The sequence below is a fragment of the Gymnogyps californianus genome, chromosome 14 (assembly GCF_018139145.2).
Source record: "Gymnogyps californianus isolate 813 chromosome 14, ASM1813914v2, whole genome shotgun sequence".
Lineage (NCBI taxonomy): Eukaryota > Metazoa > Chordata > Aves > Accipitriformes > Cathartidae > Gymnogyps > Gymnogyps californianus.
In genome coordinates, this window is record NC_059484.1 from 21916070 (window position 1) to 21940221 (window position 24152).

Sequence of the window (24152 nt, forward strand, 5' to 3'; positions counted from 1 at the left end):
CGAGCGGGCCCGGCAGGCCGGAGCGCGGGGCCGGCTCCGGGCGCGCAGCCCCTCCCCGCGGGCGGCGCCGCGGAGGCCGCGCAGGTCCCGCCCGGCGCGAGGGGCGGGGCGGGGCGGCCGCCGCTCTCGGCCCTGCTCTGCGCTCCCTCGGCGCCCGGCGGCCCGCGGGAGGAGGGCGGCTCCCCGGCCGGGCCCGCAGCCCGGCGGGCCGCGGCGGTGGTTCCCGGCCCGCAGGCGCACGCCGCTCCCGCAGGACCCGGACGGCCCGGAGCCGGCTATGACCAAGGAGAACTAGGGCCGGGAGGACCGAGAGGCCCCAGGGCGGCGGCGGCGGCGGCGGCGGCGCCCGGCTCGCCCCTGCCCTGCCGTGCCGTGCCGTGCCGGCGGAGGCCGCTGGGCCTCGCTCGTCGCCTCACCGCAAAGGTTTGTGGGGCGGGCCGCGGCGGCGGGCGCGGGCCGGAAGCGGAAGCGAGCGGCGCCCCAAGCTGCGGCGCCTCTGTGGCGGCTGGGCCGCTCGGCGCGGGGCCGCGGCCCGGCCCTTCCGCTTCCTCCCGGGAGCCGGCGGCGGGCGCGTCTGCGCGGGCGGCGGGAGCCGGCGGCGGCGAGTGACGGAGCGTCCCTCCGCAGCGCTGAGGGGCGGCGCGGCCCGGCGCGGCCCATGGACCGGCACAAAGTGAAGCGGCAGCGGCTGGACCGGATCTGCGAAGGTGAGGCGGGGCGGGCGCCCCTCAGCAGCGGCGGCGGCGCCGCGTGGGGCCACGCCCGGCGGCGGCGGCCCAGCGCCCGGGCGGCGGGGACCAGCGCCGGCCGCGGCAGCGTGCTCTTGTGCGGCGGAGACCCCGGCCCGGCCGCTGCTCTCCCTGTCGGGCTGAGGTGCCCGTCCGGCCGGCGGCGAACAGGCCTGCCGGCGGCTTGTCCGGGTCCTGCTGCCTGCGGGTGGGCTGCCACCCAGCCTTTCTGCAGCACGCTGCCTGCGGCCCTGCTGCTGGGGGGCGTCGGTGCCCCGTCCTTCTAGAAAGGGACGGCTGCCAGTGACTGTCAGAGGCCCCGTGAACGTACAAGTCCTTCTGCTCACTTAGGGAGGAAATAGACGTAGTATCTTGGCATGCTGAGGTGGGGCGGGGGGGAGAGGTTAATGGGGAGTAGGCCTGGAGTGGCTTTATAACTAGCTTCAGGAGCCTAGAGTGAGATGGCATGCTTCTGAGTAGACCACCTCTGTTATCTCATTATTGATAAAACATGTTTTGTTTTTCTTTATATAGTGGTGGCAGGGGTTTTTTTTTCCCTAGCTTCATTTCCCTGTGTTTGTTTCCTATTTATTTCTTTTGCTTTGACTAATCCCTTCCTCAATACTCTAAAACTCTGACAGAACTAGTGACTTGTTGGACTAGCAAATGAGGGTTCCAGAATTCTTGTCTTTCATGTAATCACTCCTGCCGACTTTCTTAATAGGCATACGGCCTCCTATTGTGAATGGCCCAATGCCAGCACGGCCACTGGTTGCACTCCTGGATGGACGAGATTGCACTGTGGAGATGCCCATCTTGAAGGATGTTGCTACAGTGGCATTTTGTGATGCTCAGTCAACTCAGGAAATCCATGAAAAGGTGGGCAAGAAAATGTGCAAGCATTCAGACATAGAGCTCTGCCTCTTAGCGTAACCAAAGCAGAGACTGATTTGGACTGGTTTTTGTTGTAGGTGCTGAATGAGGCAGTAGGAGCTCTGATGTATCACACCATTACCCTTTCTCGTCAGGATCTGGAGAAATTCAAAGCCCTCAGGGTCATTGTGCGTATTGGCAGTGGCTATGACAATGTTGACATCAAATCCGCTGCAGAATTAGGTATGATGACACCGTTAGGGCTCTGTTGCAATCAGAATTGAATGTGAAGTGGAACACTGCACATGTTTTTCTGTTTTATAGCTGAGTGCATTTCAAACCTTTTATGTAAAAAGATTTGGAGCTGCTTAGTATCAGGCATCTTCAGGAAGTTGACCAATATCGGAGCTGGTAGGTGGCTTGAAAAAAAAGAATCTCAGGTCTCAGATTTTTTTATATGCAGGTGGGTTCTGATTCAACACGTTATTATTGATCCCTTTAGAGCCCTAGGCATGTGAAGAGCCTGTGGATCAGGTGACAAAAAGCTGCTATTTATTAAACGTGTGGCAGTGAGACTTTTGGACCTTGTAGTCTCCTAGGTGAAGTGGATCATCTAAGTACCCTGCCTCTTCTTTTTTAGGTTTGTGTCAGTGATTTGAAACCTTTCTTTATGTAATGCAGATCAGATTAAGCTTAAATCAAATGCAGATATTTATGTATAAAATTGAAGTAGGCATTACAATTTCCAGATCTGTAAGAACAGATGAATTGCAAATAAATGAAGAGTGCATATTTGTCTAGTGCTTGAATTAGGTCTAAAGAGTCTTCTCATCTGAATGATTCAACTGAATAGTCTCAAGAGTTCCTGGCAAGGTCTTTGGCTCTCATCCAGCCATTACATTTTTGGGCTGAGTTTGGAACCTAATCTGCTCTTAGGGTTCTCTACTTAAAGTCACCATCCATATCTTTGATTCATTCAGATTCAAAGCTTTCCCTTTCCCCCCACTCCACACTCATTAACCCAAGGAGAAATGGGTCAAAGTTCTTTCACCATCAGGCTGCTGCTTGCCACTTTTGCTTTGGAGCGATAGTATGATGACCCTTACGCATGGCCAGATTTGCCTTTTCATGGACAATTAATGATTATTTTCATGCTTAGCCAGGCCTTTTAATTCATTCTGAGGTAAGATACTGTTCCTTATGTGTTCTGAATCTTCAAATCAGACCAAAGGGCTGTTGTGTGTGTTTGCGTTTTCTTACATTTAGGCGTAATACTGCATGTAAACACAAATTTGTGTCTAGCTGTGTAAGAGATGAATGCATGTGGCTTGTCTGAAGTTGAATGAGATGGTAACCAGTGAGATTAAAAGAAGTTGGCTTTCCCTGTCTCCCCTCCTCATGTCCTCCGAGTTGTCAGTGTGGCATTATGGCACAATTGTAAAGGATTTGATAGAGAAAAGGAGTCAGATGTCTGGGATTGTGGGTGGTCATTGCTCTTCTAGTTCTCTTGGGAGAGTGTGGTCTGAGTTCAGTTGAATGTCTCCTCTGTAATAGGCTTACAAAAGAGTGATGCATTGCTGAATTTTACGTGCCTTCAACCATTGCCTAGATTTTATTCCTAGTTTTTAGATAGGTGGTGGACTTTTGAGGAGGAAGAGTTTCCTTGGTTTGGCAAGTGGCTAGGGTTAGGTTTGGGAAGGGACCATTTGTTCATCCAGTTATTTTTATTCTTGGCTGGTTTGTTGAATGAAGGGTAGCAGCAGTGAAGTGGTATGTTGCCAGCCTCCCCCCCCCCCCCCTTTTTTTTTTAATAGACTGCTCAGGAATGACCAAATTTTGCTACAGTGTTCCATCATTGCCTTTCCTGACAGTAAGTTGTGCTTCCAGGACTTTAACTCTGTTTGCATTAGTAATTTACCTGATAGTTCTAGCTGTGGGTTTTATGGTCCCTCGTGGTTGTATGTTATTCTAGAGTGGGAGTGTTATGTGTTGTTATTTTTAAGTGTAACTTCAAATGGATTTAGAGAGGCTCCTGTGGCTTCTCTCTGCGTTTAATGAGTTAGTTACTTATTGTTGCTCCTGGGGAAGCTGATGCTTGCAGTGAGCATCTGGACTGTGAGGCACGAAAGAGCTCAACCATCTGTCTTAATTCTTCTACAGTCTGCTGGTTAATCTGTCAGGAGTATCACTGGAACGAGTGCGTGTTTTTGGATGCAGATCTTCTAAAACAGTCAGTTTATTGCATCACTTGTATGACCCAGTTTTCTCATTTCAGCCTGTTTTTTTTTTTTCTGGTGAGTGTGTCAATCAAATGGATATTTATAAGGAAGGAATGGTATTTCCTTGGGGTTAAAAAGCTGGCTGGTTGCATCTATGTTGCTGTAGAATGAGCTTCTGAAATGAATCCTGTGTTTCTTGGCAGTGGTTCTGGAGCACTGAATTGTCTTTCAGAGCTTATGCCTGAAGAGCTCTATGTTGGTTTAGTGTTGTGATGCTAAAAATCTTATATGACCTCTATGGCTTTGTAGGCATCGCAGTTTGCAACATCCCTTCCTCCTCAGTAGAGGAGACTGCTGACTCCACCCTCTGCCACATCTTGAACCTCTATCGCCGTGTTACTTGGCTACATCAGGCTATGCGGGAAGGGAATCGAGCCTCCAGTGTAGAACAGATTCGAGAGGTGGCTGGAGGTGCTGTGCGTATCCGTGGGGAGACTTTGGGCATCATTGGACTAGGTAAGTGATGGGAATTGTTAGATTGAAAAGTGAACTGTGAAAGTTTTTGGGAACCTAAGAGTCACAGACTGAAAAAAGTGATAATTTCACAGCTGTTCATTGTGAAACACACTGACTCATAAGGAATGCTAGTGCCCTATTCTGTGATGCTGGATATCTTCAAGAGTTGGGTGTATGTCATGGGATTGGGGATTTTTTTCCGTATTCAAATGGATAGAAGAATTGGAACATTCAGACAGCTCTTCTCGGTGACTGTTTCCCTGTGTGCTAGGTTCTGTATCAGTAACAAAGCCACCTGAAAGCTACCAATTCTTTCTCCAAGTTCCTGTAATCAGATTGTTACTGCCTCTGACTCAGGGTCCAGATTTGGTTTGAAAAACAGAGCTCCTTCTAGGCTAAGCTCTGGCTATTGCATGGGGAAGGACTAGAATTAGCCACATGGGATCAGCACTGAATAACCTCCTCTGGATCCCTATGGCAATCCTAAGGGTCTCCAGGGCTGCAGTACCTTGGGCCCTGGCAGTAAACTCCAGTGTACGCTCCCAGTCTACCCCAGTATCTTGTCTTTTAAAGTTTGTTTTACCTTTCCTTGATGATTGTGGGTTTTCTTTTGTGAAGGCCGAGTTGGACAGGCAGTGGCTCTGCGAGCCAAGTCCTTTGGCTTCAACGTGATTTTCTATGATCCCTATCTGCCGGATGGAGTGGAGCGATCCTTGGGTTTACAACGAGTAGGAACCCTGCAGGATCTACTAATGCACAGCGATTGCATCACATTGCACTGCAGCCTGAATGAACATAACCATCACCTCATCAATGACTTCACTATTAAACAGGTGCAGCAGGAGCTTGATTTCCCCCACAGAGCACTGTGGAAATGAATGCAAACAGAAACTGCTGCTTTCACGGAGGCTGAGAGCGTGTGAATCCTGCTGCCTCTGTTGTGTGCCTCCGGCTGCCTTTGGAGGCTGGGAGCGTGTGGATCCGGGTGCCTGTGCTTTGTGCTGTATAGAATTTCATGTTAAGAGAAGAATAGGATTGGCTCTTTTTGCCAAGTAATTTCATTTATAAAGAATGTTTTAGGTGATTCAGTAATTTCAAATTACCTTTAAAGTTCATAATTGACTCTGCTGGTTAGAGCCAGACGTGGTGTGGCTGGGACTGTGTAAGTGTCTTTACACAGCTCTGCCAAAGCCTCTCTGCCCAAGCCCACTGCAAAGTCAGTCTCGGGCTCTACTCCACTAGCCTATGAATGCTTTTCAGTGCTTTCATGAGAGACATCTGGACGTTGTAGTCCAGTTTTGTATAGCTGGATACTTGATTCATGTCCTCTTTCTTTTTTTAATGTAGTAGGATGAATATGGAGTGCAGAACTTGAGAGTTCCACTTTTGCCCTTGTTGTCTTGTGGTTTTGTTTGTTCATTTTTAAAGCAAATTTCTCAAGCATTGCTTGCAGGCATTTCCCCTGTGGTTAGCTTTGCAGTGAGAGCACTCCTAGTTCGTCCAGGCCTCATCTAATCACTGCAGGCTCCTGCTCATTTCCAGTAAACTTCCCAAGATTCACTTAGCTTCCATGAAAAGTCTCATTCTCAACCCACTTAATATTTTTCTTCTTCCAGATGCGCCAGGGCTGCTTCTTAGTGAACACAGCCCGGGGAGGGCTGGTAGATGAGAAAGCCTTAGCGCAAGCCTTGAAAGAGGGGAGAATCCGAGGAACAGCATTGGACGTGCATGAGTCTGAGCCTTTCAGGTAACATTGCACCTGCATGCCTGCTGCTATGCTGTGACTCGCCTACGCTGGATGATTCTTTCGTTTTTTTGTTATTTGAGTTACAGTGATACCCGAGAGGACAGATGGAGTTATCCCTTCTGGAGAGAAACCACCTTTTTCTTTTTTTTTTTCCCCACAGCTTTGCTCAGGGGCCCTTAAAAGATGCACCCAATGTCATCTGCACCCCTCACACTGCCTGGTACAGTGAGCAGGCTTCCATTGAATCCAGAGAAGATGCAGCTAAAGAGATCCGCAGAGCTATTACAGGTAATGAGGAAGACCGTGTGCTCTGCAGCTGCTGCTGAATTAGTATTCTTTTGTTAGTTCACTGCAAGGATTATGCTGATTGTTCTGAAAACTTAGACTCAGTAACTGGTTTCTGGAACTGGAGCGTAAGTTGATACTTGTCTCTTTGCCTTCTGAGAATCTTGTAACTAATGCTGGAGTGGCACTTTCCTTCCCTGGGGAAGCCTTGTACCTAGTACATCTTCCAAATCCTTTGCAATAATTCCTTTGACAGTTATACTGTACACCTTTTTTCTGGAGTAGTACATACTGTCTCTTGGGGAAGGTGAGGCTTGGCAATTGCAGTTTGTGGCCAATAATTTCCACAAGATCACACAAGTGGGAAGGAAGGATCAGTTTCTTGTCTTCTCCAGAGACGGTTTGTTTAGAGGAGAGTCTCCCCTGCCCGGTGTTATCCTGTGGAGGTAGATGGAAAAGATGTTGCACGTTCCCTTTCTACTTTCCTTTGTAAATGCTTCAGGGAACGAGCCCCTCCTACTTGTGTCCTGTTTTTTTGTCATTCTTGGCGCTCTTGCAGGTCACATACCCGATGCTTTGAGGAACTGTGTTAATAAGGAGTACTTGCTGTTAGCAGCTCAGTGGTCCAGTATTGATCCTGCAACTGTCCACCCAGAACTCAACGGAGCTGCAGCTTACAGGTGAGATATGTAGGTTGTCCAAGTTATTGTTTCCAAGCGTATCTTCCTACTGAAGTAGGCCAACATCCCTCTTTGGGTTTGAGAACTGCTTGTACCTGCAAGCAGGTATGTTTCTGTTCCTGTATACTCTGTATATGAGCTCTTTCCAGAAACTTAAACAGCAGCATTTCTGAAGCTGCACTAGGATTTAACATTTACTTGGTCATATTTAGTTCCAGCTGCATACTGGTTAATTTTTCCAAATCCTTGCCAGACCTGCCCAAGAGATATCTTAATATAAGAAAGTCTGCTGGGTGCCTGAAAAGAGGTCTGGATCTTAACATTTAGACGTTGTGCATATCATTAGGGCTGTATAAACAAAGCACAGTTCTTATCTGTAGCCCAAATATGAACTGTTAAAGAGACATTGTCCAGTGGATTTGGGCAGTGGCCTAAATAGGGTATATTTCAGTTTATTTGTCTGTTACAGACCTGCCAAGTGATTGTGGGCAGGTCGCTTCCCTTCTGTTTTCCTCCCATCTGCAAAGTAGGAAATACTCTTCCCTTCTCTGAGAGATCTACAGAGGTTCAGATACATTTATGGAGAAGGCGCAGGGAGGCAGAATGGAAGTAATGGAAGAATGGTTCATGAGCAATTCACGGGTATTGCTCTCCTATTTTTCATCTTACGCCTAGCTGTTTTATTAGTTCAGCTCCTTACTTTTTCTATCTTAGAGCCCAGTGAAGGATAACTGGCCGCTTGCATTCCTCCTGCTGATGGGGAGGGAATTTCCAGCCCTTCAGGGTACCTTCATACAGTGCCTCACGCTGTTTTCCACTGGAGATAAACTTTGTACTTGTTTTCCGAATGCTTAGTGTGTGACCTGAGACTATTTCTGCCTGTCTGAGAACAGGTGTCATTTGGTATTAGGTTATAACTGCTACTCTTCAGCTCTGGAGACTTTCCCTGTGTTCTGTCTCAGAGCATTTCTGTTAGAAAGAGGGATTTGTATTCAGCAGGTGCCTGAGGGCACGGCTCCTTTCCCCTTGCATAACTCTGTTGGACAAGCTTGTAATTTCTCTGTTTCTATTGGTTTTAGGTTTCCTCCAGGAGTAGTGGGAGTAGCCACCCCTGGGCTACCAGAACCGCCAGTAGTGGAAGGGATTGTAGCTCACGGGATCCCTCCTGTTTCTCACTCTGCACCGCGTACCCCTTCCCCAGGAGAGACGAGCAAACTGGATGCAGACAGAGAGATTCCTGCAGACCAATAGCGGCATCTTTCTCTCCTCTCCTCTGGCAGCAGAAAAAAGTAGGAGGGTATCTCCTCCTAGGACCTTCTTTAACACCCTACAGAGACTGTTTCCTGTTCATACAGGATGGGAGAATGCATTTCATTACCGGCAAACTTTAGCTCTTGCCTTTATTTTGTAACCCTTTAGTTTTAATCTCTCAATGAATCTTTCTCCTTCTCTGGGGCAGGGCAGCAGCGACCTTGCCTCCCCTCGGAAATACTTGGTTTAACGAATGAGTTTTCCCATATATCTGCCTCGGTTGTCTGTGATGGGGAACTGTCCGTGTGCACTTGAAAATAGAAGTGGAGCTGCCTGATCAGGGATGGCCCTCAGTGTTCCTAACATCAGACTTCAGTGCACACTTTTCAGTTGTGACTTGTAGCTTAAATTTAATTTGGCTGAACCTCTCAGTGTAGCCATGGGGAATATTAGAAAAATATTAGTGAATTGGAGAAGTTGTGACTATTGTCTTTATTATGCCCTTGGTAGAATGCAGCCTAGGCTCAGCTCTGTGTATTACTTCGCTTGTTTTAATTAAGGTTTCCTGTGAGAACAGACATAGCGCAGGCATTGCTAGTTCTTGACCATACAAAGTTTTGTCTATGCAGTACTAGGCCTGAAGTTAAAAGTAACAGTCTCAAAGCCAGCCTTGTAAATAATTTGGAAGGGATTAAAATGTCATCAAATGTGTTCTGGTGGCCACTGTGTTTGTGAGGCTTCAGAATAGTTCACCCTGGAGTCTGTGTAACTCGGAGAAGGCAAGAGAATGCAGAAATGGGAAAAACTTGCACTGGGAGACAGCAAGTAGCAATAACTTGCAGCTGCAGTTGCTGGTTCCTCACACACACGTACCTCACAGTCTAATGGCGGTGTTTATCCACAAGGTATCTATCATGTTAGAATTCTAAGCTTTGTGCTAGATTTTTTTTTTTTTGGCATAACTGCATCAACTAGAAGTAACATACCACTTGTCTCTATGGCGATGGAGAAGGCATCTTTTAACAGTTGACCAAATTACTTTAGCTCTGCTAGCATATACTGCATCTCCAATAGCGGGCAGGGCAAGACAGTGTTTTTTTACGTGAATAAGCTTTGTGATACTAAAGGAGAAAGAATACTCTTAGCTTGTCACCTGAAGCCAAGGCAGGATTGTTGCTCTCAAGTCTTTTCCCATTTCCCAGATGACTGAATACGAAGCGCTTCTTTGAGGGGTGTGGCCTCTTCAGCAAAACAGGTTCCACAGGAGATTTTCCTTAATTCCAAATCTTCCTTTAATTTCATCTTGTTACACTTTAGTTACAGCCTTTCCGTGCACAAGATGTAACAATTCCCGATTGATTTGTTCATGTTGTGTGGGTATATTAAAGTAGGTGCTATATGGGAGGCATACCCTGTGTCTGGGTTTGTCTGCCTATCCTTGATTCTTCCCTCTGTTGTGTGTCTGTGACTGGAAGCTGAACAGCTGGGAACAGACTGGAAATACAGCTTGAGGTGTGGACAAAATCCTCTGTTCAGGCTGTTTACAGTTTGGGAAGCTGAGGAAAGCTTTCGGAGCCAGTAAGTTTTCAGATCCTTTCCTAGTTTTAAATTTTTCTCCAATACTGCCTTTATATAATGGCTTACTACTGATACAGTGAAGTGATTCATTCCTTTCTCCTCCACCCCCCCCACTCCCCACAGCAATTCAAGAAAGGAAAATAGGCAAGAAGTAAACTTTGGGTGTTTTCTTACAGATTTTACACTTTAACTGTTTAGCATTAGTGAGATGATACTAGTTCTCTAGTGCTGAGTGTCTTTTTTGATAAGGATTTGTCTCGGTGAAGGTTCTTGGCTTCTGTGTTTTCACGGATGATGCTGATTCTACTTAAAATTCATATACCTCCTTGGCTGCTCAGGTATAGCAGATCAGACTGGGACTGGTGGTGGGCATAAGTTACAGGAGAACTTTTTCTAACAGAAGCTTAGAGCTCAGAAGCACGTTGATTGCAGCTGTACCTAAAATAACCAGCAGCACTTTCCTGAGTTCTCTAATCTCTAGGAAATCTAAATTTAACCAGCCACTTCTGACAGGCAGATGGGGGAAAGTTTTCAGGGACTGGGAGCTCATCTTCTGTCTATTACCACATTAGGGAAGCAGTCTGTCAATAACTACTCTTTCCTTATTTGCTGCTGAAAATTCCTGCCCCGCTTAGAGGTTCAGGTCTGAGATTATTTTGTGGTAAGGGGCTTCTAATTAAGAGCTTTGTGAATACAGAGGATCAGAGTACATTGACCTTGTCTCTTCTAGAGCAGAATGCAAGATAGATTTATTTTTTTGAAAGAGGCAGTAATTTTTTTTTTTTCTTAACTGCAAGTATCTCTACAGACCAGTCAAATAACTGAGCAGAGGAGAGTGGAAAGATCTCATTTGGGGGACACTTGAGTGTCTCGATTCTTACTTTTCGTGCCTAGATATACTGGTGACTAGTAAGTGTAGGAATTAAATAATTGATGTCATAAGAAATATTTCCAGTTATGGGTACTAAGGAGTTGAAGCTGACGGCATTGATAGTGGCTCTGTTCTATCCAACACTATGTAGGCTTGTGATTGGATATGAAGGCAATTTTCCCCTTGATTAAAGCCACAGCAGAAAATGTTGAGGTAAAAATGAACAGAACCCTTATCATGACCTCAAAGAAGGACTCTCTTTGTGCTTACAGGATTACTCTGCGTGTATGCCATTTGTACCTTTGCTTATAGACTGAACCTATTATCACCAAAGGCTGTTCTGAACAGACAGCTCAAAGAAAAATTTACTAGTACTAAAGTACAGTGGTCTTCTCCATCCCAAGTCCTTTGTTAGCACGCTCTCCTGTGTGATACGCTGACTTGCAGCTCCCCCTCCCAAGCTTAGTGCAGTATACAGAAGTGGAAGGATTTTTTTTTTTTTTTTTTTAATGCCTTCCTTCAGAACTGGCGCAGAGCTTTAATCCCAAAGAACAGAAGTCTCCCAGGGTGAGGCAGGAGTGCCCTAGCTGCACTAATCTGCTTACAGGAGGTGCTCACACTGTCCCAAGGTACATTCTGTTTGTCAGGGTCACCGTTGCTGACCAGCTTTTTTATAGAGGACTCAGAGTTTCAGAAATATATTTTTGTAGACAATGACTAAACTGTGAAACATTGAAATAAAGCATGTAAACAAAAACTTACAGCACTGTCCTCTGTACAGATGTTTTTCTCACTTCAGTTCTCTCCTGACTCATTAGAAAATGTTTGATTACTTCTTGGATATATTTTAATAAAGTTCTCCAAAGAACATGGCTGCTGTCTGTGGAAGGGGTGGCCTTAGATACAATATTGACGGGGAGGGTTGAAAACCTCTGCGGGTGAGTGTCTGCATCAGTCCCGCTTTTCTCAGAGGAGGTAAGCTGGATCTTCTACACAATCACTCCCTCAATCAGCCACTCTGGCAAATGACTTTGGATTCTGGAGCATTGACCGTCAATCAAGGCTGTGAAGGTGGCAGACTGGAGAAAAAGCCATCTTCAGTGGTTAAGGGGCAGCTCTGGATGTAGCCTGGTGCTTACTTCTCACGAGTTGAAATTGTGGTAACTGGTTTTGCAGCCTTTTAAGTGTGTAGTTCAAATATACATGTCTAAACAGCAGTAGCTGTCTTCACCTTTTTACAGTAAAATAGTATTTGAAATTAATACACAAAATTAGCCCATGAAACTAATTTTTCTAACATATAATAAAAGTTGGTGCAACAGAATTAGCGTAGAAAAGTGGTTAGGTATTTCATAAATTGAAGTTAATTCATGTTCCATGGCCTCTGCTCCCTGTGTCAATCATCAATGAAAGTTGGAAGCCCCTTCCTGCTCTTGGCGGATTATATCACTATTGTCTTGCTGGTGCTGCGCACCTTTAGAATACGCAGCTCAGGAGATGGGATATGGGAAATGCCGGCCTGCTTTATCATGGCAATTTCAGTCTTGGAGCTGGTGGAATGGGAAGGGGACATAGGACCATTTGGAATCTTTCACATGGTGATAGCATTTCTAATACATAGCTGATGATCTTACCGTTTCAGTAAAGAAACTTAAGACACGAGGGTAAAGCCTGGTCTTCAAATAATGTAGTACTGATTTTGGATTTACCATGACAATCACTTAGATGCAAGACATAATGGCTTTGCTACCCTTCAGTAACGTTTCATGTAGGTATTGGCTCCTGCACTTTTTTCAAAAAAAAAGGGGGGGGTGGTAGTAAAGCTAGTGGTGTGTAGTAAATCAAAACTCACAGATGCTGTACAGCAGAGGAGGCTAGAGCAGAGTTCTGATGCCACTAATGTTTGTTCCTAAGTTCTATGTAGCAAAATACCAAAGGCTGACCCTGCTTCCAAAAAAGTCTTTTGAACTGTCTCTTGAAGTAATAATGAGTCTTAGAATCTGTTCAGTGTTTTATCTGCGTGCCACATCAGGACTAAATCACACCATTAAGAGTAGAGATAATGGGATGAAATACACTTCTGAGGACAGGCACATTGATTGGGCATCGCCTTACCCATTTTCCAGTACCGTAAATTGCATCCCTCTAATCAGAAAGAGAGAAATGTTGTCATCTACTTAAAACAACCTGGCACAATCAGTTTGAATAAATGAAAGTCAAAGCGAGCAACTTGCCTTTGCTGCTGCTAATTCAGTGCCAAATGTGGCTCTCCCAGAGTGAGGAAACAGTACATGCACAAGAGGAAAACAACTGATTTCCACAAGAATATCCTTGTTCTGGTATGGAGTATAGCATCTGCTCCTCATTCCAGTTCCTACTAGTGCTACTGTGTCTTTACTGTACAAGCAGAAAGAGAAGTAAAGTTGCATGTCATTTCTCTAACAGGGTAGGATTCTTAACTACTTTGTGGTTATTCAAGTATGTTGAAAAGGAGCCGGTTTAGGGCATTGCACTATTCTACATGAGAACTGTTCAAATGTATCAGCTAATCATGACATCCCATTAACAAAATGATTTTGTACCTTAATCACCCCCTAAATGCACGCCTTTTCAAAATCTGCCTCACTGAAAAGCACGTACACCTGTGACGCACTGCTGTTATTCTGGGGCCAACAGCATTTACTCGTGCCAATCTGAAACATTTAAAACCGCAACTCAGACCCCACATCTCAAGCTGTCACTGCACTGTTTTTTGCGTGTGTTTACCTCGAAATTTAGCTAAAAACTCCTTAATTTCTGTGATAATTTCAGCTTTTGAACTTGGCGTGAAAGAGAGGCCCTGCCGCGGGAAGGCCTTCCGCTGCGGCTCCTCCCCGCTGACCGGCTCCCCTGCCCCGCCGCGGGGCCCGTCCCTCCCGGCGGCCCCTCAGCTGCGCCGCTGCTCCGGCTTCCCTCCGCGGCCGCCGCGGGCTCCAGGCCCTCCCGGGCCGGTCGCTGCCGAGCCCCAGCGGCGGCGGCGCCGCTCCCCGCTCCTCACGGCCGCCGGGAGCGCGGTGCGAGGCGGGGCGGCGCGGGGCATTGTGGGGCAGAGGAATGGGGGGGAGACTGTGCGAGCGAGGTGCATGCCGGGAACGGGGCGGGCGGCGCTCGGAGGCCCAGCGCGGGGCAGTCGCTTGCTCGGTGTCTCGGGGCGTCGGCGGCGACCGGTGGGCTCGGGCCAGCGGCGGCGGAGGCGGCTCCTGCCCGTCGGGGATGGCGGACGCGGCGGCCTCCCCCGTGGGGAAGCGGCTCCTGCTGCTGCTGGCGGCGGGGCCGGGCGAGGGCGAGGCGGTGGGGCCGGAGCCGGGGCCTGCGCTGCCCTCCCGGGCCTGGCGGAGCGGCACGGTGCGGGCCATGAGTGGAGCCGTGCCCCAGGACCTGGCGGTGAGGCCCCGGCGGCGGGGGGGGGGCGGGGGGGGGGCTGGGGCGGCGGGCGGCCGCGGGCGGGGACGCCGCGGGTCGGGCCGCCCGCGTGGGCCGCGGCCTCCCGCCGCCGGCGCGGGCCGCTGCCGGGCCGGGCTGCGGTGCGGGCGCGGCGGCGGGGCCGGGGCCGCGGGGCGCCGCCTCCCCCGGGCGGGTGGCGGCAGCGCCGTGCTGGCGACCTGCGCCCTGCCTGGAGCGCGCTGCCCGCCGCTCCCCGCTGGGCCTGCCGGGACGCGCTCCGGGCCGAGGAGTGGCGGGCCCGGCCTGCGGCGAGCGCGGTGGCGGAGCGGCCCTGCGAGCTGCCGGGGCACGGGTCTCTTCGGGGCGGAGGGGGTCCCGCAGCCGCAGGTGCGGCGGTTGGAAGGAACGTACCTGTGAAACAGACGCGTCTGGGGCGTCTCTGCTTTCTGATGCTGATGCGTCTGTGTGTAACTTCTGAGTGTTGTTGGGTTTTGTTTTGGCCTGGTTTTTGGTTTTTTTCCGGGAAGAGGTTAAGCGTTCTTGGTCAGACTGAACGATGCCCCTTGTTTGAAGGTGTAATTTTGAGCGGGGATTATCGATTTCATTCTGTCTCAGATTTTGTTTTCAGCTGTAGGAATTTGTGCTTCGTGTAGCGTGTTTAAACGCTCTTTAGCGTTTGTTTGGTTTATTTGTAGTGTAGCTCAGTGAGATGTTTGGGTGGAGATCTTAAAAAGAGCTCTTAAAAGATATATGTGCTGTTTCTCTTTGCATGTGTCAGTTCTGCAAGTATTCGCTGTAAGTGATGGCATGCTTCTGGGAACTGTGGCTGTTAGAATGGCCCATGGTAGGGGGAATGAGGTTCTGTGTTTGTGAAGAGTTTTGCTAATTCTCTTTATGATTAGCTTTTTAAAAATTTGTTGATGTTACAATAAGTTCTTTGGGCTTCTTTGTAGAGTTCCAACTTTGAGAATGTTCCTTGACTTCCTACAGTGATGCTGCTTTCTTTGGCCTTGTTTTGGAACTACAACTAGGGCTATCGGTAGGAAGTAGTATGCTGGTTTTAGCTTTGCAAACCCAGGTGGCCTGGCACCCTGCGTCTGCAGTTGAGGGCTGTGGTGATGTGTTCTAGCTGCTCCCTTATTTGTTTAAGGAGAAGGGGGAAAAAAAACCCCAACATGCAGAAAGGGGATCTTCAAAAGGAAAATGGGACAAGTGTTTGAGACTGTCTGAAACGTGAGAGTGTATTGGGGCTAACTAAGACCTGGTCTGGAGAGCTACTCTTGTAGCAGACTGCATTTGACATGTGTATCGTCAGTACTCTTGCATTATGGAATCATCCATCTCAAATATGAGTATGATGTAATGAATTTTTGGTGTGCCTGATCTTATGTTATTACTATTTTGCTGGAAGGACTGGTGGAGTGTTGCCTTTTTTTTTTTTTTTTTTACGTGAATCTCTGTCCAATAAGAGGTAGTCACTTGTTTGCTGGTTAGTCATTGCTGTCCAACCATGTGACACCTGTTAGACCACCCTAACAGAGGAAAAATCAACTTCTGTGCTTGATAGCATGGGAAAAATAGTATTTTTTTGGTGTGTGAATTCATTACCTTCGTTCAGCACTGCAGTTCTCACCCCAGTTCTTTTCATCAGTAACCTTCCACTTAGCACAATTTCAGTGATGCAGCTGTCTCTAAACAGTATATTCTCCAAATCTGTGCAAGAACTTTTAAATGTGAACTGTGTAAAATACTCAAGACAGATTTTTCAGAGTTCTGTCACGTGGAATATTTAGTGTTGTCATGGAACCTTCCATGCATAACGAACACTGCTTTGACAACGATAACGATGTACTATCAGAAAAATAAGTCTTCTTTTTAAACTCATTCTGCCAGAAGAAGTGACGAGTTGGCACCAAGCAGTCAACCACAGTTTAGGAAATACTCATCTAAGGTAAAGTAATAACATGGACTAGGTCTGAAAAAGGCTAGGAAAAAAATCTGTTCTGCTCTTTGGGTTACTTAAGTCTGCACTTTCTCATGGTATCCTGTAAGGATGGTTTCACTTACTAGCCCGCAGTCTGACGTTGGGCTTTTAGAAATACAAAGCTGCGGTCGAATATCTACACCTTTCCGAAGCAGAAAACTCAGGAATAGACAAGAAGTATAGAACTTAGAGTGTTTCAGAAAGCAGCTGAAATAGCTGCTTCTTTTTTTTTTTTTTTTTTTTTTTTTTTTTTTAAATATTGGAATTTTAGGAAACTATTACTTTTTCTGGTGGGGTGAAGCCTCTGAAAAGGTTTTGCTTTTTTTCCCTGTATAAATTTGGTTTTAGAGAGTAGCTCTTAAATATTCTTACTTTGATAAAATGTAGAATAATTTAACAAAAAATATATATATAATGGTCAGTCCTAGTTGTGCCATCTTCAGAGCACCTAGAAGAAATCCTGAGGAAAAACTGTGTTGCTATTAGAAAACAGCTTTGCCTCTTCTAACTAGAAACAGATCTTACCCTTTTTCTCAAAATGTCTATTAGGACAGAATCATAAAAGACCTGTAAAACAACGTGTTACATGTTAATGGCAAAATAGCTCAACGTGTCACATGCGGGACTGTACTGCTTTTGCCTATGTGGAAGACAAAAGTGTGTGAGATGACTATTTTAATCCATACACAAGCTATACAAATACCGTGGAAGTTAGGAGGCCTAGGACACAAGGTGTTTTGAGTAGGACCGTTTGGGAATAATCCACATATGCTGCTTATAGTAGAGAAAGGGTTGGGGTTTTTTTTTCCCCCTTTATGGATAGTAAGTCATGTCTCTCACAAGTTTTTTTTATGTCTGAGTTTCTGTCTATTTCCTACAGTAATCTGCACATATAATTGAATGTATTCTGAAGACATTTTCACTTGTACATGATATGTAGATTATACAGCTTAATGAAAACATGTAGTGATCTGAAGTATCTTATTCATAAGGGATTTCATTGAATAAAGTTGATATTTAGAAACGATCTGAATTGTGGAATAAGCTTAATTTACTTTGCAAGTATCAGAACTGTTTGACTTAACAATAAATATCAGGGTATTTCAACTAGTTTTTTCTAACTAGGTCACATTGGAAAAGAATATCTTTCTGTCTGGAGACTGTATGTAGTAGATGAGGGACACTGGAACCCTACAAGACTGGATTTAGATTTACGTGCTCTCAAGCAGTTTTCGGATGCTACTTGAAAGTCATCCTGACAGTAGAGAAAATGTGCATATACTGTCCGTTTGGGATAGGGCCTGTGGAGGTTCTTGCCAGCTGTGCATATGTGTCTGCTGCAGAATTTCCGTTCTGTGATTGCGTCTGAATGGGGAGTTTGTAGAGGCTTTCAAACTGCAGTAGATATGGAAAGAGGAGTTTTCAGACAGGGGGTTGAAACTGGCACTCTGTGGAAGTGGTGGGAAGGGTCATGACAAGCTGGGGTTGTATGAGTCTGGGATATCCAGATTGCTTTCTGTGCCACTGTACTTGTCTTCATTTCCTTCTGTCCTGCAGAAGTCATCATGTTCCCAGATCATTCTTCCTCTCAGCAAGACACTTGCATGCTTTTGCGTATTGAAAAGAGTATATGAGGGGAATGGACCACAGAAAGTGGTCTAGGCTTTGTCTCACTCTCTGAGTAATGTATCTTATTGCTGCTGTTGAAGGCAGGATACCGGGCTGGATGGATGTTGGTAAGACCAGTAGGCATATCTTTAATGCTTCGGGTTGTAAAAGAGATGTTTAAGAACAAACAGGACGTGGAACATTTTTTCAAATAAATTTTTGCTTGCTTTGCAAGTAAAATACAGTTCTTCGAAGGAGAGCTGACTGCAAAAGTAGTGGATGTACATTTTCTCCACTTACTTTGTGATACTTTATTGGTGGTCTAGGTACAAAGTGCTATGAATGCTTGTTATGCCACAGTTTTTTTTCTGATAGCCTTTCTGTCTTCCCTTGTGTGGAAGATAGACATCCACACCGGAGAATTTGCATTCATATGGTGAGCAACGTCTTCTGTGGCTCCACTGATTACTTTTCTCAGGGCTCGGTAGGGTTATGAGGGATTCTGTAACCATTTATACTACTGCAATGCAAGGAGCAGGGATGATAGGAGGGGGATGGAATACCTCTGTGTTTGTAGCTTATGTAAGTATAAGTTTACGTGATTTATTTAAAAAAAAAAAAAGTCTTGGCTTCTTTGGCAGTGTAACTGCAGTAGAGGAAACTCGGTCTGACTTGCAAAATTCTCAAAAGGATCTTGGCAGATCTGAAGTGGTTATTAAGTTATAGATGAGGAATGGGGTGGAAACTCAAGCTAATGAGCCTTCCCTGTCCTGTGCCATCTCTGGTGTCCCTGTGTCGTGCTCACCGAATAGCAAGGGGCAGGGCAGATGGTGGCTGTGGAAGGGATTGATAGGGCTGATCTTGGCAGTGGTGTTACCAGGGCTGGCAGTGGGACTGGGAGGTGAAGGGCTGTTCCTCCAAAATACAGGTTATGGAGAAGTAACTAACAAAATTTGTGTGGCAGTGTACAAGAAAGGCTTATTAGCCTGCACACATTTGGTTAAACCCTTTGCAGAGTTGTCCTTACACAACACTGATTCCATGTCCCCTGGGTACCTTCTCACCCTGCTGTCTTCCATGTTTCTGTTAACTAAGACACTCCAAGTTCCTGTCTTTTTTTTTCTCCCCTTTTCCTTATTTGAGGATACTTGTTATAATTTCTTGACACTTGGTAGCAATTACTGTACATGTGCAAGAGTTTCAGTTGAACTGCTTTATTCCTGGGAATTATGGAAATGCCCGCTTTGAATGTTCACGGTGCCTACATGGCGTTTATGCAGTGTTTCTGATATTTTAGGAAGTGTCACGCTATTGAACACGTGCTATGCTGATCTGCACGTGTGCAGTAATTTCAATACATTTTAAACCTATTGGACTTGCACAAAATAAATACGTTTGGGGGAGTCTAGGTAGAAATATGGAAGCTCTAGATTGAGAAAGTAAGCTTCTAAGAGAAATGCTGCCTTTAAATACAGCCGTCTGAGTATTTTTCATTTGTGTCAATGAAAGAACAGTTGTACTGGACAAGGGCAAAGGTCCACCTAGGCCCCCCCTCTGCCCTGTCCAGTCTTGCACTGGTCAGATGTGGATGTCCCTACACAGCTGTGGAAGGAATCAAAATTGTTAAGCTTCCTACCAATAGGCTGCCAGGTGGGAGTTTTCTGAAGTGATACTTAGCTGTAAAATCACACACAGCATGACTGCTATATATTTGCATCAGTGAAGGGCTATAAAATAAGTTTTGGTTCATCTGATAGCGGATGCTCTGTAGAGCTCACTGACTTGTAAATATTGGACTGACTTTGGAGGGTTGGTCTCTTCCTCCTCTGTGTGGTGTTTGTTGCAGCAGAATCAAAGATTTCAGATTCCCTAGTTCAGACTTAGTGAACCATGGTTATTTGAGTTTGGAAAATTGCTGCGCAGGTAGGCTTACTGCTTAAAATGTATATTCAAGGAATCTTACTAGAGTTAACCCATCTTCTTTATAGTTAGTGGTAACTGCATCTACAAGTTTTATTTATACTCATGTAAGCGATATGAAAAATTGTAGTGTTCTTGCATGTTAAATTAATAGGAGTATTCAGATCCAGCTTTTGCAAGTGAAAGCTGGAAAGTTACTGTGTACTGGCAAAGTGTCGGCAGGAAGCTCCTTGTAAGTGTTTGCATTTGCAGATCAAACTGTTTGCCTTTGAAGAAGTTGAATGTTCCAATTACAGGCAGAAGAGATTTAGAGATTTCATCCAAATTATTTGTTTTGACCTTTTTGAATATTGTTTTGTAGTGTTGAAGTGTAACAACAGAAACAAGGAAAAAAAGGCTAGAAAAATAAAATATACTTTGGCAAGACCTTAGATTTTTTCCCATCATTGTCAAAACATAACATATTTTTCCTTTGGCAGTTTATTTTCTTGGGTGGACAGTGTTGACATGGTATATACAGGGCTTGCTTTTTACCAAGTAAAATGCCATAAGCTGGGAAAGTAGAAACCATATGTTTTACGATCTGTTTGGTGAATATAGAGTCACTTCATTTAGCTGAATTTTTAGTTATGGCTACAGAAAGCAGTAGACTCAGTAAGAGCTGTGCAAATAGAGTAAAATTTAGGTCCCTGTCTTGACACATTTGTTGGTATGTTTTTCTCTAAGGTGGTTGTATGTGTGTCACTTCAAATAAAAACGAAAGACTGAATCATGCATTTGTAATGACAGTAGTTCAGCACTGCAGCTGACAAGGTTTTTGAGCTGCAGGTTGGCAGCTGGGAGTCCATTTTGTCATTCAAATGGTTGCAGAAAGTCAAGTTTCTGTAATCTCCATACTAAGATGTTTTCTCAGTTTTCAGTGGAAGTACCAGTGGACATACTAGAAGATCGAAAGGTTTCTTTTGTTTGTTTGTTTATGCTTCTAGGTGTGACTGCAGGGCACTGCCTGATGCAGGAATTCCTGTGGAATACTAGCAGTTGCATACTTTTTTCTGTCAGGTTTCAAATGGAAGACTGATTATTTCATAGGAGGTGAAAACACATGGACTTGTGGGTATGGAGCAACTTCTGCTTGAAATGCAAGTGATTATGACAAAGTTGTTTGGGGTTTTTGTCTTATTGCTGTGTTACATCTCTCTGCTTTGATAGCAGTCCATTTCCTAAACATTTTGGATGAAAAAGGTAGGCCAGTGTTTTAACCGAGCAACTACTTCAAGAAATCTATTTTGTAGTTTTAACTTCTTAAGGTACAAGGCATTAATTTTTTTTTCTGTAGGAAAACACTCTTCTACATGTGGTATGTATATACATATTCCTTGGGCAAGTTCTGTGTGCTGAGTAGCTGTTTTCTTTTGGCTGATGTTGTTCTGTGCTTCAGTGAATTCCTTGATTATTAATTAGACTGACCATTCTTTTTTTCCTTCAAGGTCTGTCTTGTGATTGTTCACATTTCTAGGGTTTTTCCATGCACATATTTTGACTTCTCCCTGTTGCTACCATGTTTTTACAGAGGTCCCACTTTTTAAACCAACTTCCAAGCTGATGGTGGCTTCAAAAATATTTTTGTATAGCCACATCATATTCTTATAGAAACGTTTGGAGAAATGTCTTTCCAAGAAGACTTAGCCAGCATAATGAAAGTTTGTGTATCATGTTTGGTTGTTGAATAGCTTTATAATGTGGTCATAAAATACATTTGCTCATACAGTAACTTCTCTCGATAGTGTTAGAGTGCTAAGTAGTCTTAATGCTTCCAGTTTCAACTGCCGATTACAGAACCAAAACAAAACTCACTTTTACCTCCACATAGCTATTGTCCTGAGGTCACTGTGCTTGTGACTCCAGTTACTTGCGCAACGCTTCATGCTTTCCCTGTGAACCTGCTGGTGTCTGCATCTAATAATTTGCGCTACCTCCTTTTGATTATGTTGCGAATTAATCTGATAAAATAATGATGAAATAATCAAAATTTGATTCTACATATATAGAAGAGTTATAAAGCATAGGTTTGTTAAGTTTGAAACAATTAACTATAGAAACTTCACTAGAAATTAATGGCCTACAGAAACTTCACTACAGATTAATGGCTTTTTGTTTTGTTTTAAGAAACCAAAGTGAATGATAGTCTGCTTTGTTAACGGTCAATGAAGGACCGCGTAGTGCTGCCAAGTTTAAGTGAAACTAGGGGAAAGGTAATTCCGGCAGGGGGAGATCACGACCGCTGACTCGTAGACCACCGACTCAAGAAACGCACCGACCCAAAAAGGTTAAGGAAGTAAAGGTCTCAAAAATCGTAATGGGCATGCGTAGTAATTTACATGGCAGGTGAAGAAATTTTAACCAATCATTTAGTAGAATAACAGTGAATATGTATTGAATGATTAAATGTGTCAACATCTCGTGTATAAAGTGATGGGTTTTGATGTGAAGGTGAACACGGTCTGGCGGAGCTTTCCCCTGTGTTCCCAGTGCTGAGTTAAAGGAGTGCCTGCTCATCTGCGTCTCACTGGTGTTGATAAGTTCTTTCCGTCTCGTTTGGTGACAATTAGATGCTCTGTCTAATCAAGGCATCCAACTTTTCAATCAGTGGCAGATTTATTTTTTTCTGTAGTTTCTGTTTCATTTTGAAACTGTTCTTATCGCAAGCTTATCTGTAGTTGGAAAAAATCTTACTACTTCTGTCTTGTTATCATTGATTAACTGATGATGCTCTTCTGAGGTAGCGCTGCTTGGTAGCGACTGCCTTGTTGCCAGTACTTGCTGTTGGGAGTCCCTTTTTAGTATCTCACCTGCACTAGATGGTGAAGTTCCTTTTGCAAAACACACAGAAAGATGGGGAGGTTTTCTTGTATAGTCAAGTCGTCTTTGCAGTTTTTGCATGCTTAGCAGACCTTTTGCCATCTTTCTGAATTTCCTCCAAAAAGCCATGGTTTTGTTGATGTCCACCTTGTTAATTTTGACATTAATAACAACATTCAGAGATGAGTTTCATTTGTTAGAGTTGCTTAGTATGCTAAATGACATTGAGATGGGTGATTCTGGAGAGAGGCTGACAGTTTCTTAGACATTATTCTAAAGAATAGCATAATATTCTAGTTAAGAAGAATAGCTTTGGTTTCTTATTTTTAGATTGTTGAGAATGTGGCATTAAGCTCCAGGTTAAAGCTTTTCTTTGAGATCGGATTTCTTTTAACTATAGTCATGTGGTCTATCATCTAAGAACCTAAAATAATTTTTTTACTTTATCCAATTTAATCTAGAAAACTCAGCAAAAATGAGATATGCTACTACTTTATCATTAACGTTTTTTCAAGGAAGATGCCAAACTTGGAAAGCAAAGGAAAAAAAGTGAGACAAACCAGAATTAACAATTGGAATAGCAAATTTTCAGAGGCTGTGATTGTAAGAACTTCCAAAACCTCCTCAGATTCTTCTCTGGTCTGCATAAGGTACTGTTAGACTTGAGGCCAGGAATGTGTCTGACGAAATTTGGTACTTTTTATGCCAGCTTTATCAGTGACATTATTAATTATGTTGCAATAATAATTCTACTGCTTCAGTGCTTGCCATTTTAAAACTAATAATTTTCATCCTGATTTTACCATTCCCCTTAGACTTTTGTAAATCCCAGCCTTCTTCATTTTCAGTGCAGTGCCATTTGACGCTTTGGATACTCAAGTTCAGGTTAGATGCAGTAAGAGAAAGTTCTTCATATCATATGTAAGCTATGTAGTTAAAACTTTCTTTCACTTTTAACTCCTTCCATTTACTGCCGTTCTTTTTTTTTGCAGCCCCTCCCCCAGCCCTCACCTGAAGCTTATTCTAATATTTGGCAAACCACCCGTATTGTCTTAATAGACTAATAGTTATCAGGTTCTTTTTTCTTATTTTTAAATACAGGTGTTGTATTTGCCACTTGCCAATTATACAGGTACCAATTTTAAATTGTTTAAAAAGTCTGGGTATCAAACCTGCAATTTAAGGTGTTGCTTTTCCTTCAGAGTTCTGAACTGGAGGTCCTCATCCTTTTCTTGCTGATGATTGAGTTGTAGAATACTTGAGATTAGGAACAGCCTGCTTGAATTTCTAGGTGATTTGTTTTGTGAAACAGAAGATATCATCATCTCTACAGTCCAAATAGCTGCAGAAAGAAAAAGTAGTCAAAAAAGATTGTCATGCTATTATTTCACTGAAGTTGGTTTTTATGATACTTTGATTGGGATGCAGGCAGACATCAGGTAAAGATGCATTTTAGAAGAAATAACAACAAAAAGCACAGTATTTGACAGAAATAGGTACGTGTTTCCAAAACAAATTTATTCTATGAAACTCACACTTTCCAATAGCTCAAGTATTTCAAGTTACTAATAGCAGAGAAAATTCAGAACTGTTAATTTTACTATAAATTA

At 44.5% G+C, this 24152-nt stretch overlaps 2 protein-coding genes across 2 annotated transcripts in view; both read left to right on the top strand.

Moving 5' to 3' along the window:
• The first annotated feature begins 216 nt into the window (after nucleotides 1–216).
• Nucleotides 217–11620, top strand: LOC127021791 (C-terminal-binding protein 2). Its single transcript, XM_050905033.1, has 9 exons — nucleotides 217–707; nucleotides 1453–1607; nucleotides 1700–1844; nucleotides 4130–4336; nucleotides 4955–5169; nucleotides 5953–6083; nucleotides 6244–6371; nucleotides 6928–7048; nucleotides 8128–11620. The coding sequence occupies exons 1-9, from the start codon at nucleotides 659–661 to the stop codon at nucleotides 8297–8299; spliced, it is 1323 nt and encodes a 440-aa protein (XP_050760990.1). The 5' UTR covers nucleotides 217–658; the 3' UTR covers nucleotides 8300–11620.
• Nucleotides 11621–14000: 2380 nt separating this feature from the next.
• KDM3B (lysine demethylase 3B) overlaps nucleotides 14001–24152 on the top strand; it is a 70097-nt gene continuing 59945 nt past the window's right edge. Inside the window, exon 1 of the mRNA XM_050905079.1 lies at nucleotides 14001–14171. Coding sequence (XP_050761036.1) covers nucleotides 14001–14171 — 171 coding nt within the window. The remainder of the gene's footprint in view (nucleotides 14172–24152) is intronic.